The sequence below is a fragment of the Mesoplodon densirostris genome, chromosome 13, assembly GCF_025265405.1.
Source record: "Mesoplodon densirostris isolate mMesDen1 chromosome 13, mMesDen1 primary haplotype, whole genome shotgun sequence".
Taxonomy (NCBI): domain Eukaryota; kingdom Metazoa; phylum Chordata; class Mammalia; order Artiodactyla; family Ziphiidae; genus Mesoplodon; species Mesoplodon densirostris.
The window spans coordinates 52,492,488-52,512,976 of NC_082673.1; the positions used below are offsets into that span (position 1 = coordinate 52,492,488).

General features: G+C 41.0%; 1 protein-coding gene across 2 annotated transcripts in view; it reads right to left on the reverse strand.

The window, feature by feature from the left end:
* RAD54B (RAD54 homolog B) overlaps window positions 1–20,489 on the reverse strand; it is a 96,956-nt gene that overhangs the window by 64,907 nt on the left and 11,560 nt on the right. For both annotated transcript variants that reach the window (XM_060115701.1, XM_060115702.1), the window contains one exon: window positions 10,807–10,975. In XM_060115701.1, the coding sequence (XP_059971684.1) occupies window positions 10,807–10,975 (169 nt within the window). The remainder of the gene's footprint in view (window positions 1–10,806; window positions 10,976–20,489) is intronic.

Below are 20,489 nucleotides of genomic sequence, written 5' to 3' on the forward strand. Positions count from 1 at the left end.
TAATTATCAGGAAGAACAGAGCCAAGGCCTCCCAGTCTTAGTGAGAAGGTATAATCCTTCCTAACTTTGATAACTGCTAGCTAGCAGACAGAGCTGCCCTAATCTCATTTACACAGACCTACCTTTTGTAATTTTTCACTTCCCTGACTCTACTTGAGCTCCCTCTCTGACTCCCTCATCCTCCCTTCAAAAGCTGCACAAATAAGAATGGAGCTCAGGCCTCTACCCCACTGTCAGGAGTTACTGAATAAAATCTGTTTCCACTGCTTTAACTAATGTCTGGCTTTGTTTATCTTTGACATTAGTGAATGAAAAAATCAAGTTGTAGGTAGATATATGTATACTGTATGGTATCATTTATTTGAAACACACCACTCACATCAATAATACCAATTTCTACAGGTAAAATATATAAGAGCCTAGCTTTACCTGTAGTATTTTAGATAATTTTATGGGGAGAAACGTATTTAGGTACATTAATCTTAATGAATGCATGAAGTATTCTGAGGAAAATGTACTGATGTCTGCAACTTTAAAATTCATTTTTAAAAAGTAAGATAGGGACTTCTCTGGTGGTCCAGTGGGTAAGACTCCACGCTCCCAATCCAAGGGGCCCGGGTTCGATCCCTGGTCTGGGAACTGGATCCCACATGCATGCTGCAACTAAGAAGCCCACATGCCACAACTAAAGATCCCGCATGCTGCAACTAAGACCTGGCGCAGCCAAGGTAAATAAGCATCCTTAAAAATAAAATAATAGCAGCTAATATATTTTAACTCTTTAGCTATTAAAAATGTGAGAAGTTTGAACAAAGCTAAATTTCTAAAATAGAATTTAGATAATTAGATCTATTAAATTTAATAAATAAGGAATAACTGTGGGTAGGAGTGATTTTTTTTTTCTATGAACTACTTGTTAGGCAAAAAGCTCACCATGACTACTGAGATTATTTCTATATTTTAGGAGATAAAAAAAAAACACCACCAAGGTAAGGATATTATGCCTTATTAATCTTTTTCTGAGCCCAGGTTCTCTGGCAAACAGGGCCTGAAGCAACGACTAGAATGCTGAGGCTTTACTTGGGTGTTGCATATACAGGGCATCAAGAGTGAAAAAAAATAAACTGAAGCAAGGAACTATGTAAAATGGTGGCTGCGGGACTTCTCTGGCAGTCCAGTGGTTAAGACTCCATGCTTCCACTGCAGGGGGCACGGGTTCGATCTTTGGTCGGGAAGGCCACGACGCCAAAATATAAGTAAATAAATAAATACTATTTTTAAAAGTGCTGGCTACGTCTTTACAACAAGCTATGAAAACACAGAGTAGTTCGCTTGGCAAATGCATCCACTTGGTACTCTCTTTGGAATATCTCCTGATAGACTACAAAAAGAAACCATTCCTCAGAGTAGTCCATGGAGGAAGATGTGGAATTTATCAGGCAGGTTCCCTCCTGTCTCCTATTTCCCAGTAGCCAAGCTCACCCCACTAGGAATAAACTCTACCACACTTTCAACCTGTGTCATCCAGCCTCCACAGGGGCACAGGGTGCTACCCCCAAGCCCTGTGGTGTGGTGTGTCATCCACCAGACCCTCTCAGAGTGTGGTTCGTCGGCCCGGTGGGGTGGCAGCCACCGTGAGGTGGTGGGTCAAGTGGGGCAGCACAGCACGGTGCAGTGAAGCAGTCGGTCTAGGAAGCACACGGTGGCAAGAGAATCTGAGAAGGCGTATATCACACTGCAGTACGTGAGGAAGATGACACTTTAAAAATCTGCCACGTAAAAACAGGGTTAAAAGCCAGGGTGAGTCCAAACCCTAAGAATCATTCTCAGTTATAGCATTTATATCTCATACTTCAGCACTGTGCTTTGGTGATGATACCCTGTAATGTTAAGCACTCAAGACAATCAAAATCGTGAATTCCCTGGCGGTCCAGTGGTTAGAACTCAGCACTTTCACTGCCACGGGCCTGGGTTCAATCCCTGGTCAGGGAATTAAGATCCTGCAAGCCACGCGGTGCAACCAAAAAAAAGACAATCAAAACCTAGGTTAACAGGGATCTTGAAAACCCTTACAGAACTGAAAGAAGTCTAAGAAGGAAAAACTCAGTGCTCCTGCTGTGTTTCTCCTTTACTTTCATACCACTCCGACACCAGCTGGGTGTTCTACAATTCAACTCAATCCTGACACTGTCTATCTGGAGACAGCAACACATCCCACAGCTTAAGGGCTCAGTCCCACAAGACTGCTCCCACCCCACTTGAGATGCCAATCACAAGTCCAGGTTGTCAGCTGTGCTTCTGTCTGACCAATTGGCTATAAATCAGAGGTTCCTAGGACGCCCTCCTCAGGTTCAATTAATTTGCTAGAGCAGCTCACAAAACTCAGGAAAACAGTTTACTTACTTTTACGAGTTAATTATAAAAGTATATGATAAAATTGGGAGACTGGGATTGACATATATACACTAATATGTATAAAATGGATAACTAATAAGAACCTGCTGTATAAAAAAATAAAATTCAAAAATAAAAAAAAGTATATGATAAAAGATGAACATTCAGACGGAAGAGATGCATAGGCAAGGCACAGGTAAAAGGCTCGGAGTGTCTATGCCCTCTCAGGGCACCACCACTCTCTCAGCACCTCCATATGTTCACCAACGCGGAAGGTCTCCAAACCCCGTACTTTTGGGATTTTTATGGAGGTTTCATCACATTGGCATGATCAACCATCAACTCCATTTCAAGCTCATCTCCCCTCTCTGGAGAATGGGAATGGGGCTGGAAATTCCAAGTTTCTAATCACGGCTTAGTCTTTCTGGTGACCAGCCCTCAACCAGGAGCCCACCCAGAGTCACCTCATTAGAACAAAAGACATTTCTATCACCCAGGAAATTCCAAGGGATTTAGGAACTCTGTGTCAGGAACTAAGGTCAAAGACCAAATATTAGAAGAAAAAAAGATGCTCCTAAAGCTCTTATCACTGAGGAAATTACAAGGGTTTTAGGACCTCTGTGCCAGGAACTGGGGGTAGAGACCAATACAGACATTTTCTATTATCTCACAGAGTCAAATTATGAAAACTTAATCCAGCCATGCTATGTGAATCACAGACCTACTCTATACAATCTAAATTTACATACATTTTCTTTAAATAGCTCCCAGCCACCTATTAAGGAACTCAGTTTGACCAAGTCTTACCTTTGGGGTAAAATCATTGTAAGCTAAAGGAAATTAGCCTTTTGTTAAATTTTGTATACTAAAAATGTTGCTAAAGCTACTCATCTTTATTTTAACTTAACATTTTTCACTTAATCATTTCTCAGTATAGTTAACATGGGTGTTCCCCCAGCAGGTAGCAGCAAGGAAATTTTGGTGAGATAGCTCCCACGTCCAAGGAAGGGATGGAGAGTGTGTATCTGATGATTCTCAGAAGCCACTTAGGCTTCTTCTTCACTGAGGTACAATAGGTCTAAAGTTAGGAATCCCTCTGGACACAGGAAAGTAACTCAATATCAGTACAAAGTTAAGAAACCTTATTTTTTAATTTTATTTATTTATTTATTTTTTTGCAGTATGCAGGCCTCTCACTGTTGTGGCGTCTCCCGTTGCGGAGCACAGGCTCCGGACGCGCAGGCTCAGCGGCCATGGCTCACGGACCCAGCCACTCCGTGGCATGTGGGATCCTCCCAGACCGGGGCACAAACCTGTGTCCCCTGCACTGACAGGCAGACTCTCAACCACTGCGCCACCAGGGAAGCCCAAGAAACCTTATTTAACGATTATGAGTAGGGACCATCTACATATCATCAGATTGACGAGAAAAAGGAAGTATGTGGTCCCAATGGTTGCTGGTATCTATCATTTAACATGAGGGGAACCAGTCTAAGAATGAAGCCAATCTTGTGGATGACAGAAGTAGATAGAAATTGGGATCATAATGACATCCTTTAAACTGCTACATCAGTCAATCCTAAAGCCTGCAATTTCCAGATATACATGCTAATAAAATTCAATTTTATAATCCAGTATTTTTAACAATACTTGAACCAAAAGCATATTAACTAATGTTAAAAAAATTGTTTCCCAGGGGCTTCCCTGGTGGCGCAGTGGTTGAGAGTCTGCCTACTAATGCAGGGGACATGGGTTCATGCCCCGGTCCGGGAGGATCCCATATGCCGCAGAGCGGCTGGGCCGGTGAGCCATGGCCACTGAGCCTGTGTGTCCGGAGCCTGTGCTCCGCAACGGGAGAGGCCACAACAGTGAGAGGCCCGTGCACTACATTAAAAAAAAAAAAAAAAAAAAATTGTTTCCTTTCTTTCCATTATGCTTATCCTGTTTGCATATTTTATCTTGCTTAAATCACCACTTCTCCACACTTTGTTTTTATTTTATTTTTTTAACATCTTTATTGAAGCATAATTGGTTTACAATGTTGTGTTAGTTTCTGCTGTATAACAAAGTGAATTCACTACATGTATACATATATGCCCATATCCCCTTCCTCTTGCGTCTCCCTCCCCCCCTCCCTACCCCACCCCTCTAGGTGGTCACAAAGCACCGAGCTGATCTCCCTGTGCTATGCAGTTGCTTCCCACTAGCTGTCTATTTTACATTTGGTAGCGTATATATGTCAATGCTACTCTCTCACTTCATCCCAGCTTACACTTTCCTCTCCCCGTGTCCTCAAGTCCATTCTCTCGTCTGCGTCTTTATTCCTGTCCTACCCCTAGGTTCATCAGAACCATTTTTTTTTTTACATTCCATATGTATGTGTTAGCATATAGTATTTGTTTTTCTCTTTCTGACTTACTTCACTCTGTAGGACAGACTCTAGGTCCATCCACCTCACTACAAATAACTCAATTTCGTTTCTTTTTATGGCTGAGTAATATTCCACTGTATATATTGCCACATCTTCTTTACCCATTCATCTGTCAATGGACACTTAGGTAAATGCACATACCTTGAGACCTTTGATACTCAAAGGTATCCTATGAATACATTCTCACATATGATTATAATACACAGCTATTCATTGTAGCTTTGTTTGTAATAAGAAAAGATACCAAGCAACCTAAATATCCATTAATATGGCACTGGTTAAGTACATTTGGCAAATCCACACAATGGAATATTCTGTAGCTTTTAAAAAGAATGAGGGGGCCTCCCTGGTGGCGCAAGTGGTTGGGAGTCCGCCTGCCGATGCAGGGGATACGGGTTCGTGCCCCGGTCTGGGAGGATCCCATATGCCGCGGAGCGGCTGGGCCCGTGAGCCATGGCCGCTGAGCCATGGCCGCTGAGCCTGCGCGTCCGGAGCCTGCGCGTCCGGAGCCTGTGCTCCGCAACGGGAGAGGCCACAACGGTGAGAGGCCCGCATACCGCAAAAAAAAAAAAAAAAAAAAAAAAAAAAGAATGAGGTAGGGGAGTTCCCTGGTGGCCTAGTGGTTAGGATTTCGGGCTTTCACTGCCATAGCCTGGGTTCAATCCCTGGTCACGGAACTATGAGATCCCAAAAGCGATGCGGCAGGGCCAAAAAAAAAAAAGAAAGAAAAAGAAAAAAAGAATGCAGGAGTTCTAAATGTACGGAAAAAAGATTTCAAAGATAAATCAAACACTTATAAATTAATTATAAACCAATAAAATTCAAAAATCACATTAATTTAATGACAGTGTTATTTTACTGAAATTAAACTGCTAATCACAATATAAGTATGGTACCAAAATATTTGGCACATACAAGTCCTTTTGTGTCCAACAAGCTTCTTCTCCAATACGGCACATGAGGGCTCAATTCTTTGACTATCCTTAATCTGAATATACGAAATTTTCATTTGGTAGGAGCATACCCCATTCTGTCTACCTCTGTTCTCATTTGCGGACACGAAATCTTGTAATAATACTCAATTAGGGCTTCCCTGGTAGCGCAGTGGTTGAGAGTCCGCCTGCCAATGCAGGGGACACGGGTTCATGCCCCGGTCTGGGAAGATCCCACATGCCGCAGAGCGGCTGGTCCCGTGAGCCATGGTCGCTGAGCCTGCGCGTCCGGAGCCTGTGCTCCGCAACGGGAGAGGCCACAACAGTGGGAGGCCCGCGTACCGCCAAAAAATAATAATAATAATAATAATACTCAATTATAGGGCTTCCCTGGTGGCACAGTGGTTAAGAATCTACCTGCCAATGCAGGGGACACGGGTTCAAGCCCTTGTCCACAAAGATCCCATGTGCCGCAGAGCAGCTACGCCCTTGTGCCACAACTACTGAGCCTGCACTCTCGAGCCCATGAGCCACAACTACTGAGCCCATGTGCCAGAACTACTGAAGCCCACACGCCTAGAGCCCGTGCTCCGCAACATGAGAAACCACAATGAGAAGCGTGAACATCACAGTGAGGAGTAGCCCCCGCTTACTGCAACTAAAGAAAGCCTGCGCGCAGCAACGAAGACCCAAAACAGCCAAAAATAAATAAATAAATTGATTTAAAAAAAAAAAAAAGTCAAGTAGCACTTTAAAAAAAAAACCCTCAATTATATGGTGGCCAACCGAAAGACCCAACATAGGCTTATATACTTTTATTCATATTATTGAAAAGAAAACACAGAATTCTAAGCTTCTCTGAGAATTTATGAATCCCTGAAAATATGTCCAAACATCTCCAGGGACCTAAAAATCATTAGAAAAACACTTATCTCTCCAACAGAGATTTTATCACTCCCTTTTTATACCTTTTATCTTCCCCTCTTCAATACCTCTTTCCTCTCAACCCACAACATACTACCTTTAAAAACAACAACCAAAAGACCTCTATGGTTCCCTGCTATCCGTCAAGCTACTACTCCTTCCCTTCAAAACCAAATTTCTTTATTGATTTACATACATTATTTATTTACATTCACTGCCTCCATCTGCCTGTCTCATCACATATCCATTACAATATGGCTTTTGTTCCAAACACTTTCTGAAACTATTCTCTTTTAAGTATTACCAATACTTGCAAACTATAATGTTCCAGCAGCTTCTTCTTGACTTGGTGACTTATCTGAAGTACTTCAGAGCCAAAGGGCTTAGCCAAGGGACTCAAGTACAAGTTTTTCAAGATCCCTCCCATCAGTCATAAAATGTTTTTGAATTTATACTGTTTAACTTAAAACCCAAACAAGAGAAAGTCCCTGCCTTTGTAAGCCAGTTTAGTGAAGGAGACTCAGGTAAATAGATAAAATATAAAGAGTATAGCTGAACAGCCTGAGGGAGAATTAATGGTCTCATCTTACACTTCATCACAATGAAAAGGAATCAGAAAGAATGAAAAAACTTCTTTGTTTTTCTAAAGAATGTAAGTATAGCCGTGAGTATCAGAAGGCCCAGGGCTCCCTTTATTAATTACCAAGGACTGCTATAACAAAGTGCCACAAACACTTAAAACAACAGAATTTATTGTCTCACAACCTGGAGACCAGAAGTTCAAAATCAAGACGTCCGCAGGGCCATGCTCTCTCTGAAGGATCTGTGGGAGAATCCTTCCGTGCCTCTTTCTAGCTTCTGGTGGTTGCCAGCAATCCTTGGTGCTCCTAGGCTTGCAGCTGGATTACTCTGACCTCTGTCTCCGCTGTCACAAGGCCTTTTTCCCTCTGTATTTCTATGTCTCTCTCCTCATAACCACCCACTGGATTTGTTAGGGGAACCACTGACCGAAAACTGCCCACCCTGGCCAGGCACCACAGTAACCATCTGCATGAGCTGTTTTACAAAAGGAGGTCCTGGTAAGGAACATGGAACTAACAAGCCACCACCAACCGGAAGAATTCAGGAAAAGTCAAAAGGAGACGCCAGCCCGTATGTCCTACCGACCTCCCAGAATCCTCCTCGCTGGACTCCTTCTTGGCTGAGCCATGCGTGCACCACCAGGAAGGACCCTAAGTCAGAATGATTGGCCAGAGACTAACCCAGAAACTAATCCCATCACCATAAAACCCGGGATGTGAGCCACGTGGCACAGCAGTCCTCCTGGGTTCCCTTTCCCTCCTGCTCTCCACCCGGGGGCCCCTCCCCACTAAAATCTCTTGCTTTGTCAGCACGTGTGTCTCCTCGGACAATTCATTTCCGATCGTTAGACAAGAGCCCACTCTCGGGCCCTTGGAAGGGGTCCCCCTTCCTGCAACAGATTTAGGGTCCATCCTAATCCAGTATGACCTCAACAGACTTGATGAGACTTGAAGTGCACAGTAAAATTCAATAGAGTGAAAATGTACTTATTAGGGCTCTTTTGGTTGTTAAGAAACCAAACTTAAACTAGCTTAAGTAAAAATGGTTTTCCTGATGAACTAGATATTAAATATTATGAATTACTGTTAATCTTGTTTCGTGTAATAATGTGGTTATATAGGAGAAAACATTAATCTTAAGATATACATGCTGAAGTATTGAGAGGTGAAGTGGCATGATATCTGCAACTTATTTTCAAATGATCCAGAAAAAAAAAAATTGCATACACGGGGCGGGGCTGGGTGGGGAGGGATAAATGAGGCAGAATGTTAACAACTACTGAATTTATGATGATAACTGGAGTATTCTTTCAACCTCTCTACATGCAGGAAATTTTTCAAAATAAAAAGGTAACAGGAAATGAGGACACATTTTAACTGGGACATGCAGGCTTGGACCGGACTTCAAGGTGGATTAGAACTGGAATTAAAAGAATGTCAAAAGGTGAATATATACTAAACAGGTCTTTCATCTCCATACATTTCTATATATAACATTCCTCTCCAGCAATCACCACAGAAAGCAAGATGTTTCTCACAATGCTCTTTTCCCCAGTTAACCTCTCTCTCTAAATGAGAGGCAGGAGGGTATCAGGAGGCTGGCACAGGTTCCCCAGTCCAGTGAATGTACTAAAAAAGAGAAGGGATTAAGGGATTAAAGGTTGAGTAAATTAACTCCCTCTTCAATTTATTTTAACTCTTAACTCCCTTCTCATATTTAACAGGGAACAGAATGGGAAACTATAGTAGAATGCAAAAAAAGCCCCAAATCAGTAACATGAAATGTATTATATTCTAGAGTCTAAATATCATTCTCTGGTGAAGAGATTAGCTACCAAGATAGAAAAGAAACAGGCATAGATGGATCATTATCCATCACAGGCTTAACAGTAGAGAAAAAAGTCTGGGAAAATAGGATATTCACCTAACGAAGATGGAAGGAAGAAAAGAGAAAAGGAGGGAGGTAAGGAGGAAAGTAATAAAGAGAGAGCAAATCAGTGAAACAGGGCAGAAGCTAAACTGCCATACCCAGAGCTGTCTCTAGGGATCTCCCTAAATGGATACCACCAAAAGTCCTTCTCAACTTCATCCTGACACTTGCTACAAATTTGAGAGCACGTAAATGGTACTAAGGATCCTGGCCAGTTGGGAAAAATCAGAAGTCCCTTCTGCCCAACAAGAAATGAACCCATTTATATGTAAAATTTATTCATTATCACAAAGCTCAAAAACTTCCTTCAAAAGGGTTAAGCGCTTAAGGCACTTTGTTGATTTGCACTGGTACCCTAAAATAGTAGTTATATTCTATAGACCAGCAAATGAGGCTCTCTCCCTGACACTCCTTATTCAACCAAAAAATAAAATGTTATTTAGAAAAATGTAGTCTTAATGGTGCCTTTCACAGGCCAAATAAACATCCATGAACATCCTAGATAATTTTTTTAATTACCTGAAAAATACTAATCTCTTACAGATGCAAAAAGAACCATAGTCATTATTTTAAGTCAATTCAACTTGTTAAATGCTTGGTTTTCCTGCAATTATATACTTTCATAATTCAAATCTAACTGATTTTAAGTTACTCCAATGGACTAAAATGAATCAACAGTTTTACTCACTTAAAGTTCACCTCTTCTTTTAGTGCTGTTAATGCATTTTAAAACTTTTTTAAAAATCAAATCTTTAGGACTTCCCTGGTGGCTCAGTGGTTAAGAATCCACCTGCCAATACATAGAACATGGGTTCAAGCCCTGGTCCAGGAAGATCTCACATGCCACGGAGCAATTAAGCCCATGCACCACAACTTCTGAGCCCATGCACTAGAGCTCGCAAGCCACAATTACTGAGCCCACGTGTCACAACTACTGAAGTCCACACGCCTAGAGCCTGTGCTCTGCAACAAAAGAAGCCACCGCAATGAGACGCCTGTGCACCGCAACGAACAGTAGCCCCCACTCACCGCAACTAGAGAAAGCCCACATGCAGCAACGAAGACGCCAGAAATAAATAAGTAAAAATAAGTAAATTAAAAAAAAAAATCTTTGGGCTTCCCTGGTGGCGCAGTGGTTGAGAGTCCGCCTGCCGATGCAGGGGACACGGGTTCGTGCCCCGATCCCGGAAGATCCCACATGCCGCGGAGCGGCTGGGCCCGCGAGCCATGGCCGCGGAGCCTGTGTGTCCGGAGCCTGTGCTCCGCAACGGGAGAGGCCACAGCAGTGAGAGGCCCGCGTACAGCAAAAAAAAAAAAAAAAAAAAAATCTTTAAACACAATTTATTTTGGTACTTGAGGTAAAGACCATTATTTGACCAATAAGTTTACAATGAATAACCTTAGACATATGCCTACTACAAAATGCAAGATTTGAATGATGTGGTTATTAATCCATCATTAAAGATAAATTACGACAACAAAAAAATCTGAACTGCCAGCGACCTAGTGGTATTACATCAACTATTTTCAAATATAACATATTCATTCTTGTAAGTAATCAATTTAAATAATACTGTAATAAGCCTGGTCAAGTATAAACCTGAACAGTCTTACCTGTATGATGTGGGTCTGATGTTGTCTTTGCAGATGCTTCCAAACAATATTTTTCCCTGTAATTATCCTCATGATTAATTCCTCTAGAACTTTCTTCAGTAGGCAGATTAAAACTGCATATTCTGGGATCATTTTGTGACTGCAGAAAAGTATTCTTATTTCCAGCAACCTAAAAGAACAAAATATGTATTTTATGCTGATATTACACTTAACTTCCCATGTTTTTAAATAATAGATTCCTAATTTAAAATGTGAGCTACTGGTTTCTCATACCTAAATGGGGAATACTTAAAAATAAAAAGTATAAGTTTTATTGTTTGTTTTTTAAGCTAGTTTTATTACATAATAAAAGCTGAAAGATATCACAGAATAAAAATTATGCTTACAATTATAGTGCATTTTAATCAACATATCAAATGAGGTTTTAAACAAGTCACAATATGCCATTCTCAGTCAACCGCTTTTTTTCTTGCTAAATTTCTCAATATTAAAAGAAACACTTAAATATTGTTAATTTAAGTGATAATGACACCTGCACTGTATTGTTCTTGTTTTAACAGTACCTTATGTTTTAAAGGCAAATATTAAAATATTTACAAATGAAAAGATATTCCTGGAATCTGCATCAAAATAATGAGAGGGGAAAAAGGGGGGAGGGAGCTGGAGAGGAAACAATGAAGCAAGAACCATTGTCATAAACTGACAATTGTTGAAGCTGGATGATGGGTACATAGAGATTCTTCATATACTCTTTTCTCTATTTTTGTATATGTATTAGCTTTCTGTTGCTGCTGTAACAAATTACAACAAACTTAGTGGCTTAAAACAACACAAATTTATTTTATAATTTTGTAAGTTTGAACTCTCACTTGGCTCTTAATGGACTAAAATCAAGGTAATCAGCAGGGCAGCATTTCTTTCAGGAGGTTCTAAAGGAGAAAACATTCCCTTGACTTTTCAAACTTCTAAAAGCTACCCACATTCCTTGGCTTGTGGCCCCATTCCTCTACTTCAAAGCCAGTTCCTCTGCATCTCTCTGCCCCTGCTTCCTTAATCACATCTCTTTCTCTAACCCTCTCATCTGTCTCCCTCTTCTACTTTTAAGGACCTCTGTGATTATACTGGGCCCATCTGGATAATCTAGGATGACCACCCCCCATCCCATCTCAAGGTCCTTAACATTAATCACTTAGTCAAAGTCCCTTTTGCCACGTGAGTTAACATATTCACAGGTTCCAGGGATTAGGACATGGACATTTTTGGAAGGCCATTTTTCTGCCTACCACAGTACGTTTGAAATGTTTTTTAAATAACAACTCACAATAACAGAGTCGTCATATCTCTATAAATATTCATTATAATAAATTTCAGAGACATTCAAAAATCTATCCGATAAGATTTTAAAGCAAGTCAGGTGAGGGAGGAGTCAAGATGGCGGTGTGGGAAGATGCAGAGTTAGCATCTCCCCACAACTAGGGTGCCTGCTGGCCATTGGTGGGGGATTCAGACCCCCAAGGAGATGGGAGGAACCACAAGGTGAGCCAGTCGGACGGAGGGGTACCAAGGGGGGAGAAGTGGAGGCCAGACAAGATCAGCGCCTCTGAGGCCAGGGAGATCAGGAGAGGCAGGTAGGACAGACTCTCCGGGAAGAGCGGGTGAGGAGCAGAGGGCAATTGTCTGGCCCTCTTGGGCAGGGGAGGCTGCTGAGCTCCCAGGCCAGTCCCCTGCCCTCCAAGGCCCCCCCTTCTCCCGTCCTCCCCCACGCACCGGCTGCATTGGTCCTGGGGCATAGGAGGGAGACTAGGGAGATCAGGAGAGGCAGGCAGGAAGGGCCCTCCCAGACCCCAGACCGGAGGAGCAGGAGAGGAGAGGAGGGCGTTTGCCCCACCCACTCAATCCCAGGAAGCCTGCTAGGCTCCCAGGTGTGGTTCCCTGCCCTCTGAGACTGGGGTCGGGGGCAAAACTGGGCCCCTTCTGTTCCTTGAGCCTAATCTGCACCGCCAGGGCCTCTTCCAGCCCTGTGGGTCCTGATCATGGGCCAGGCCCACCACCCAAACTTCACCCTTGCTTAGGCCCTGCTCTCCACAGCCAAGGCCTCCCCCACCGCTTTTTTTTCCTTTCCCTCCTCCTCTTCTTTACTCTTGTGGTACTGATGTACCTTCTGGTTGTTGATTCATCTATATTTTTATTTTTACATTCTTTCTAACATATCTGTTAGTCTCCTAATCTAATTTTATTTTCTACTTTGTTGTTTTTCTCTCTTTTATTTTTTTGCCACCATACACGGCTTGCGGGATCTTGATTCGTGAGCCTGGGTTCGGGGGAAGAAGCTCCTGTGGTGGGAGCTCTGAGTCCAAATCACTGGACTAACAGAGAACCCCTGACTGAAGGGAATATTCATTGGCGTGAGGTCTCACAGAGTTCCTCATCTCAGCACCAAGACCCAGCTCTACCCAATAGCCTACAAACTCCAGTGTTGGAAGCCTCAGGCCAAACAATGAGTAAAACAGGAACACAATCCCACTCATTAAAAAAAAAAAGAGGGCTTCCCTGGTGGCGCAGTGGTTGAGAGTACGCCTGCCGATGCGGAGAGCGTGGGTTCGTGCCCCGGTCCGGGAGGATCCCACATGCCGCAGAGCAGCTGGGCCCGTGAGCCATGGCCGCTGGGCCTGCGTGTCCGGAGCCTGTGCTCCGCAACGGGAGAGGCCACAACAGTGAGAGGCCCACGTACCACAAAAAAAAAAAGAAAGAGAGATGGCTAAAAAGTATGTCACAGATGAAGGAGCAAGGTAAAAACCTACAAGACCAAATAAATGAAGAGGAAATAGGCAATCTACCTGAAAAAGAATTCACAGTAATGATAGTAAAGGTGATCCAGAATCTCAGAAATAGAATGGAAGCATGGATTGAGAAAATACAAGAAATGTTTAACAAAGATCTAGAAGAACTAAAGAACAAAGAGAGATGAGCAACACAATAACTGAAATAAAAAATACACTAGAAGGAAGCAATAACAGAATAATGGAGGCAGAAGAATGAATAAGTGAGTGGGAAGACAAACTGGTGGAAATAACTGTCGAGGAGCAGAATAAAGAAAAAGAATGAAAAGAATTGAAGACAATCTCAGAAACCTCTCGGACAACTCTAAATGCACCAACATTTGAATTATACTGGTCTCAGAAGAAGAAGAGAAAAAGAAAGGGTCTGAGAAAATATTTGAAGAGATTATAGTCGAAAACTTCCCTAATGTGGGAAAGGAAATAGTCACCTGAGTCCAGGAAGCACAGAGAGTCCCATACAGGATAAACCTTACGAAAAACATACCAAGAGACATATTAATCAAACTAACAAAAATTAAATTCAAAGAACAAATATTAAAAGCAGCAAGGAAAAAAACAAAAATAACATACAAAGGAATCCCCATAAGGTTACCAGCTAATTTTTCAGTGGAAACTCTGCAGGCCAGAAGGGAATGGCAGGATATACTTAAAGTGATGAAAGAGAAAAAATCTACAACCAAGATTACTCTCCCCAGCGAAGATCTCATTCAGATTCGATGGAGAAGTCAAAAGCTTTTCAGACAAACAAAAGCAAAGAGAATTCAGCACCACCAAACCAGCTTTAAAACAAACACTAAAGAAACTTCTGGGAAACAAAAGAGAAGAGAAACACCCACAAAAACAAACCCAAAACAATTAAGAAAATGGTAATAGCAACATATATATCAATAATAACCTTGAAGGTAAATGGATTAAATGCCCCAACCAAAAGACATAGACTGGCTGAATGGATACAAAAACAAGACCCATATATATGCTGTCTACAAGAGACCCACTTCAGACCTAGGGACACACACAGACTAAAACTGAAGGGATGGAAAATGATATTCCATGCAAATAGAAATCAAAAGCAAGCTGGAGTAGCAATACTCATAACAGATAAAATACACTTTAAAATAAAGACTGTTACAGGAGATAAGAAGGGACCCTACATAATGATCAAAGGATCAATCTAAGAAGAAGATATAACAATTATAAATGTTTATGCACCCAACATAGGAACACTCTAATAGATAAGGCAAATGCTAACAACCATGAAAGGAGAAATCAACAGTAACACAATAATAGTAGGGGACATTAACACCCCACTTACACCAATGGACAAATCATCCAAACAGAAAATAAATAAGGAAACACAAGCTTTAAATGACACAACAGACCACATAGATCTAATTGATAATTATAGAACATTCCACCCAAAAGGGGCAGAATACATTTTCTTCTCAAGTGCACATGGAACATTCTCCAGGATAGATCACAACCTGGGTCACAAATCAAGCCTCAGAAAATTTAAGAAAACTGAAATCGTATCAAGCATCTTTTCTGACCACAATGCTATGAGATTAGAAAACAATTACAGGAAAAAAAATTGTAAAAAACACAAATACATGGGTGCTGAACAGTGCACTACTAAATAACCAAGAGATCACTGAAGAAATCAAAGAGGAAATCAAAAAATACATAGAAACAAATGACAACAAAAACACGATGACCCAAAACCTATGGGACGCAGCCAAAGCAGTTCTAAGAGAGAAGATTATAGAAATTCAATCTCACCTCAAGAAACAAGAAAAATCTCAAATAAACAATGTAACCTTACACCTAAAGCAACTAGAGAAGAACAAAGAAAACCCAAAGACAGTAGAAGGAAAGAAATTATAAAGATCAGAACAGAAATAAATGAAATAGAAACGAAGAAAACAATAGCAAAGATCAATAAAACTAAAAGTTGATTCTTTGAGAAGATAAAATTCATAAACCTTTAGCCAGACTCATCAAGAAAAAAAGGGAGAGGATGCAAATCAATAAAATTAGAAATGAAAAAGGAGAAATCACAACTGACACTGCAGAAATACAAAAGATTATAAGAGACTACTACAAACAATTATATGCTAATAAAATGGACAACCAAGAAGAAATGGACAAATTCCTGGAAAGGTACAATTTTCCAAGACTGAACCAAGAAAAATTAGAAAATATAAACAGACCCATCACAAGCAATGAAATTGAAACGGTGATTAAAAATCTTCCAACAAACAAAAGTCTAGGACCAGATGGCTTCACAAGCAAATTCTATCAAACATTTAGAGAAGAGCTAACACCAATCCGCCTCAAACTCTTCCAAAAATTGCAGAGGGAGAAACTCCCAAATTCATTCTATGAAGCCACCATCACCCTGATACCAAAACCAGGCAAAGATGCCACAAAAAAAAGAAAACTACAGGCCAGTATCACTGATGAACATAGATGCAAAAATCCTCAACGAAATACTAGCAAACAGAATCCAACAGCACATTAAAAGGATCATACACCATGATCAAGTGGGATTTATCCCAGGGATGCAACAATTCTTCAACATACGCAAATCAATCAATGTGATACACCACATTAACAAACTGAAGAATAAAAACCGTATGATCGGGCTTCCCTGGTGGGGCAGTGGTTGGGAGTCCACCTGCTGACGCAGGAGACGCAGGTTCGTGCCCCAGTCCGGGAGGATCCCACATGCCGTGGAGCGGCTGGGTCCATGAGTCATGGCCACTGGGCCTGCGCATCCAGAGCCTATGCTCCGCGGCGGGAGAGGCCACAGCAGTGAGAGGCCCGCGTACCGCAAAAAAAAAAAAAAAAATATATATATATATATATATATATATATATATATGATCATCTCAATAGATGCAGAAAAAGCTTTTGACAAAATTCAACACCCATGTATGATAAAAACTCTCCAGAAAGTGGGCATAGAGGGAACATACCTCAACATAATAAAGGCCATATACAACAAACCCACAGCTAACATCATTCTCAATGGTGAAAAACTGAAAGCATTTCCTCTCAGATCAGGAAGAAGACCAGTATGTTCACTCTCACCATTATTATTCAACATAGTTTGGAAGTCCTAGCCACGGCAATCTAAGAAGAAAAAGAAATAAAAGGAATCCAAATTGGAAAGGAAAAAGCAAAACTGTCACTGTTTGCAGATGACATGACACTATTATAGAAAATCCTAAAGATGCGACCAGAAAACTACTAGAACTAATCAATGAATTTGGTAAGGTTGCAGGATACAAAATTAATGCACAGAAATCTCTGGCATTCCTATACCCCAACAACGAAAAATCAGAAAAAGAAATTAAGGAAACAATCCCATTTACCATTGCAACAAAAAGCATAAAATACCTAGGAATAAACCTGTCTAAGGAGGTGAAAGACTTGTACTCAGAAAACTATAAAACACTGATGAAAGAACTCAAAGATTACATAAACAGGTGGAGAAATATACCATGTTCTTGGATTGGAAGAATCAATATTGTGAAAATGACTATCCTACTCAAAGCAAGCTACAGGGGCCTCCCTGGTGGCGCAAGTGGTTAAGAGTCCGCCTGCCGATGCAGGGGATACGGGTTCGTGCCCCGGTCTGGGAGGATCCCATATGTCGCGGAGCGGCTGGGCCCGTGAGCCATGGCCGCTGGGCCTGCGCATCCGGAGCCTGTGCTCCGCAACGGGAGAGGCCACAACAGTGAGAGGCCCACATACCGCAAAAAGAAAAAAAAAAAAAAAGCAAGCTACAGATTCAGTGCAATCCCTATCAAACTACCAATGGCATTCTTCACAGAATTAGAACAAAAAATCTTACAATTTGTATGGAAACACAAAAGACCCCGAATAGCCAAAGCAATCTTGAGAAAGAAAAACGGAGTTGGAGGAATCAGGCTCCCCAACTTCAAACTATACCACAAAGCTACAGTAATCAAGTCAGTATTGGCACAAAAACAGAAATATAGATCAATGGTACAGGCTAGAAAGCCCAGAGATAAACCCAGGTACATATGGGCACCTAATTTACGACAAAGGAGGCAAGAACATACAATGGAGAAAAGACAGCCTCTTCAATAAGTGGTGCTGGGAAAACTGGACGGCTACATGTAAAAGAATGAAATTAAAACACTACCTAACACCATACACAAAAATAAACTCAAAATGGATTAAAGACTTAAATGTAAGACCAGGCACTATAAAACTTTTAGACGAAAACAAGGAAAAACACTCTCTGACATAAATCACAGCAAGATCTTTTTTGACCCACCTCCTAGAGTAACAGAAATAAAAACAAAAATAAACAAATGGGACTTAGTTAAACTGAAAAGCTTTTGCACAGTAAAGGAAACCATAAACAAGACAAAAAGACAACCCTCAGAATGGGAGAAGATATTTGCAAATGAAACAACAGACAAAGGATTAATCTCCAAATATACAAACAGCTCATGGAGCTCAGTATCAAGAAAACAAACAATCCAGTTAAAAAATGGGCAGAAGACCTAAATAGACATTTCACCATGGAAGACATACAGATGGCCAAGAGGCACATGAAAAGATGCTCAACATCACTAATTATTAGAGAAATGCAAATCAAAACTACAATGAGGTATCACCTCACGCTCATCAGAATGGCCATTATTGAAAAAGTTAGAAACAATAAATGCTGGAAAGGGTGCGGTGAAAAGGGAACCCTCCAATGTAAATTGATACAACCACTATGGAAACAGTATAGACATTCCTTAAAAAACTAAAAACAGGGCTTCCCTGGTGGTGCAGTGGTTGAGAGTCCGCCTGCCGATGCAGGGGATACGGGTTCGTGCCCCGGTCCAGGAGGATCCCACATGCCGCGGAGCAGCTGGGCCCGTGAGCCATGGCCACTGAGCCTGCGCGTCTGGAGCCTATGCTCCGCAACGGGAGAGGCCACAACAGTGAGAGGCCCGCGTACCGCAAAAAAAAACAAAAACAAAAACTAAAAACAGAACTATACCATATGACCCAGCAATCCCACTGCTGGGTATATACCCTGAGAAAACCATAATTCAAAAAGAGACATGCACCACAATGTTCATTGCAGCACTGTTTACAATAGCCAGGACACGGAACCAACCTAGATGTCCATCGACAGATGAATGGATAAAGAAGACGTCATACATATATACAGTGGAATGTTACTCAGCCATAAAAAGAAAAGTAATTGAGTTATTTGTAGTGAGGTCGATGGACCTAGAGTCTGTCATACAGAGTGAAGTGAGTCAGAAAGAGAAAAACAAATACCGTATGCTAATGCATATATATGCAATTTAAAAAAATGGTACTGATGAACCTAGTTGCAGGGCAGGAATAAAGAGGTAGACATAGAGAATGGACTTGATGACATGGGGTGGGAGGGCGAAGCTGGGGCAAAGTGAGAGTAGTATCAACATACATACACTACCGAATGTAAAATAGTTGGCTGGTGGGAAGCAGCAGCAAAGCACAAGGAGATCCCCTCGGTGCTTTGCGACGACCTACAGTGGGATAGGGAGGATGGGAGGGAGGCTCAAGAGGGAGGGGATATGGGGACATGTGTATGCATATGGCTGATTCACTTTGTTGTGCAACAGAAACTAACACGGTATTGTGAAGCAATTATACTCCAATAAAGATCTATTAAAATTTTTTTTAAAAATTAAAAAAAGATTACTGCTGATCCCAAAATATAAATAAAATATAAAGTAAGTCACGGCAATAAACTAATGAAGACCTAAATTTTATATTTTGCAACATTTTATTTTGATATAATTTTAAACTTATAGAAACAATCCAGAAATAATACAAGGAAGTCTCATATACCCTTTACCTAAATTCACCATTTGTTTACATTTTGCTCCTTTTACTTTCCCTCTATCTCTCCGTGTGTGTGTGTGTGTGCGTGTGTGTGTGTGTACACATCTGAAAGTAAGCTGGACACACTGTGCTCCTCTACCTCTAAATACTACAAAGGGTGCTTACAAAGAGCAAAGACACTCTCTTACATAATCACAGTAAAATTATCAAAACCAAGAATTTAGCATTGGTAGTATAATACTATTACCCAATCCACAGTTCATATTCAAATGGGGTCGCTTGCCCCAACAATGTCTTTTGATAGTTTCTTCCCTGAGCCAGGATTCAATCCCAGATCACACAATACATTTAATCAACAAGTTTCTTTAGTCTCCTTTAATCTAGAACAGTTCCTCAAACTTTATCTTTTGTGATTTTTGACACTTTTGAAGACTACAGGCCAGTTATTTTGTAGAATGCTCCTCTATCTGGATTGTCTGATATTTCCTAATGATGAGCTTCAGGTTATGCATTTTGGACAGGAATATCACAGTTCATCATAACAGGGGCACATAATATCAATTTGTCCCATTACAGGAGGCATTCACTTGATTAAAGTGGTGTCTACCAGGTATTCCTGCAAAGCTAGTATTTTTCTATTTGTAATTTTTTAAAGTATGTTGTAAGGAGATGCTTGAATCTATTCAAATATCCTATTTCCTGATCAAACATTCACCCATTTGTTTTGGAATCCATTAATATTTTCCAACACCATCAATTACATTACGTTTATTTTTATGATTTAGCATTCCACTCTGAGAAAGAGCTTACGCTCCTCCCCATTTATTTATTTAGTTGTATTAGCATGGATTCAGACTCCTACAATAACCCACATTATTCAGTGGGTTATTATCCATTAGTATATTTATTTTGATGCTCAATTTGTTCCAGATTTTGTATTTATCAAGACCACTCAAGTATAAAACCCCTGAAGTCACC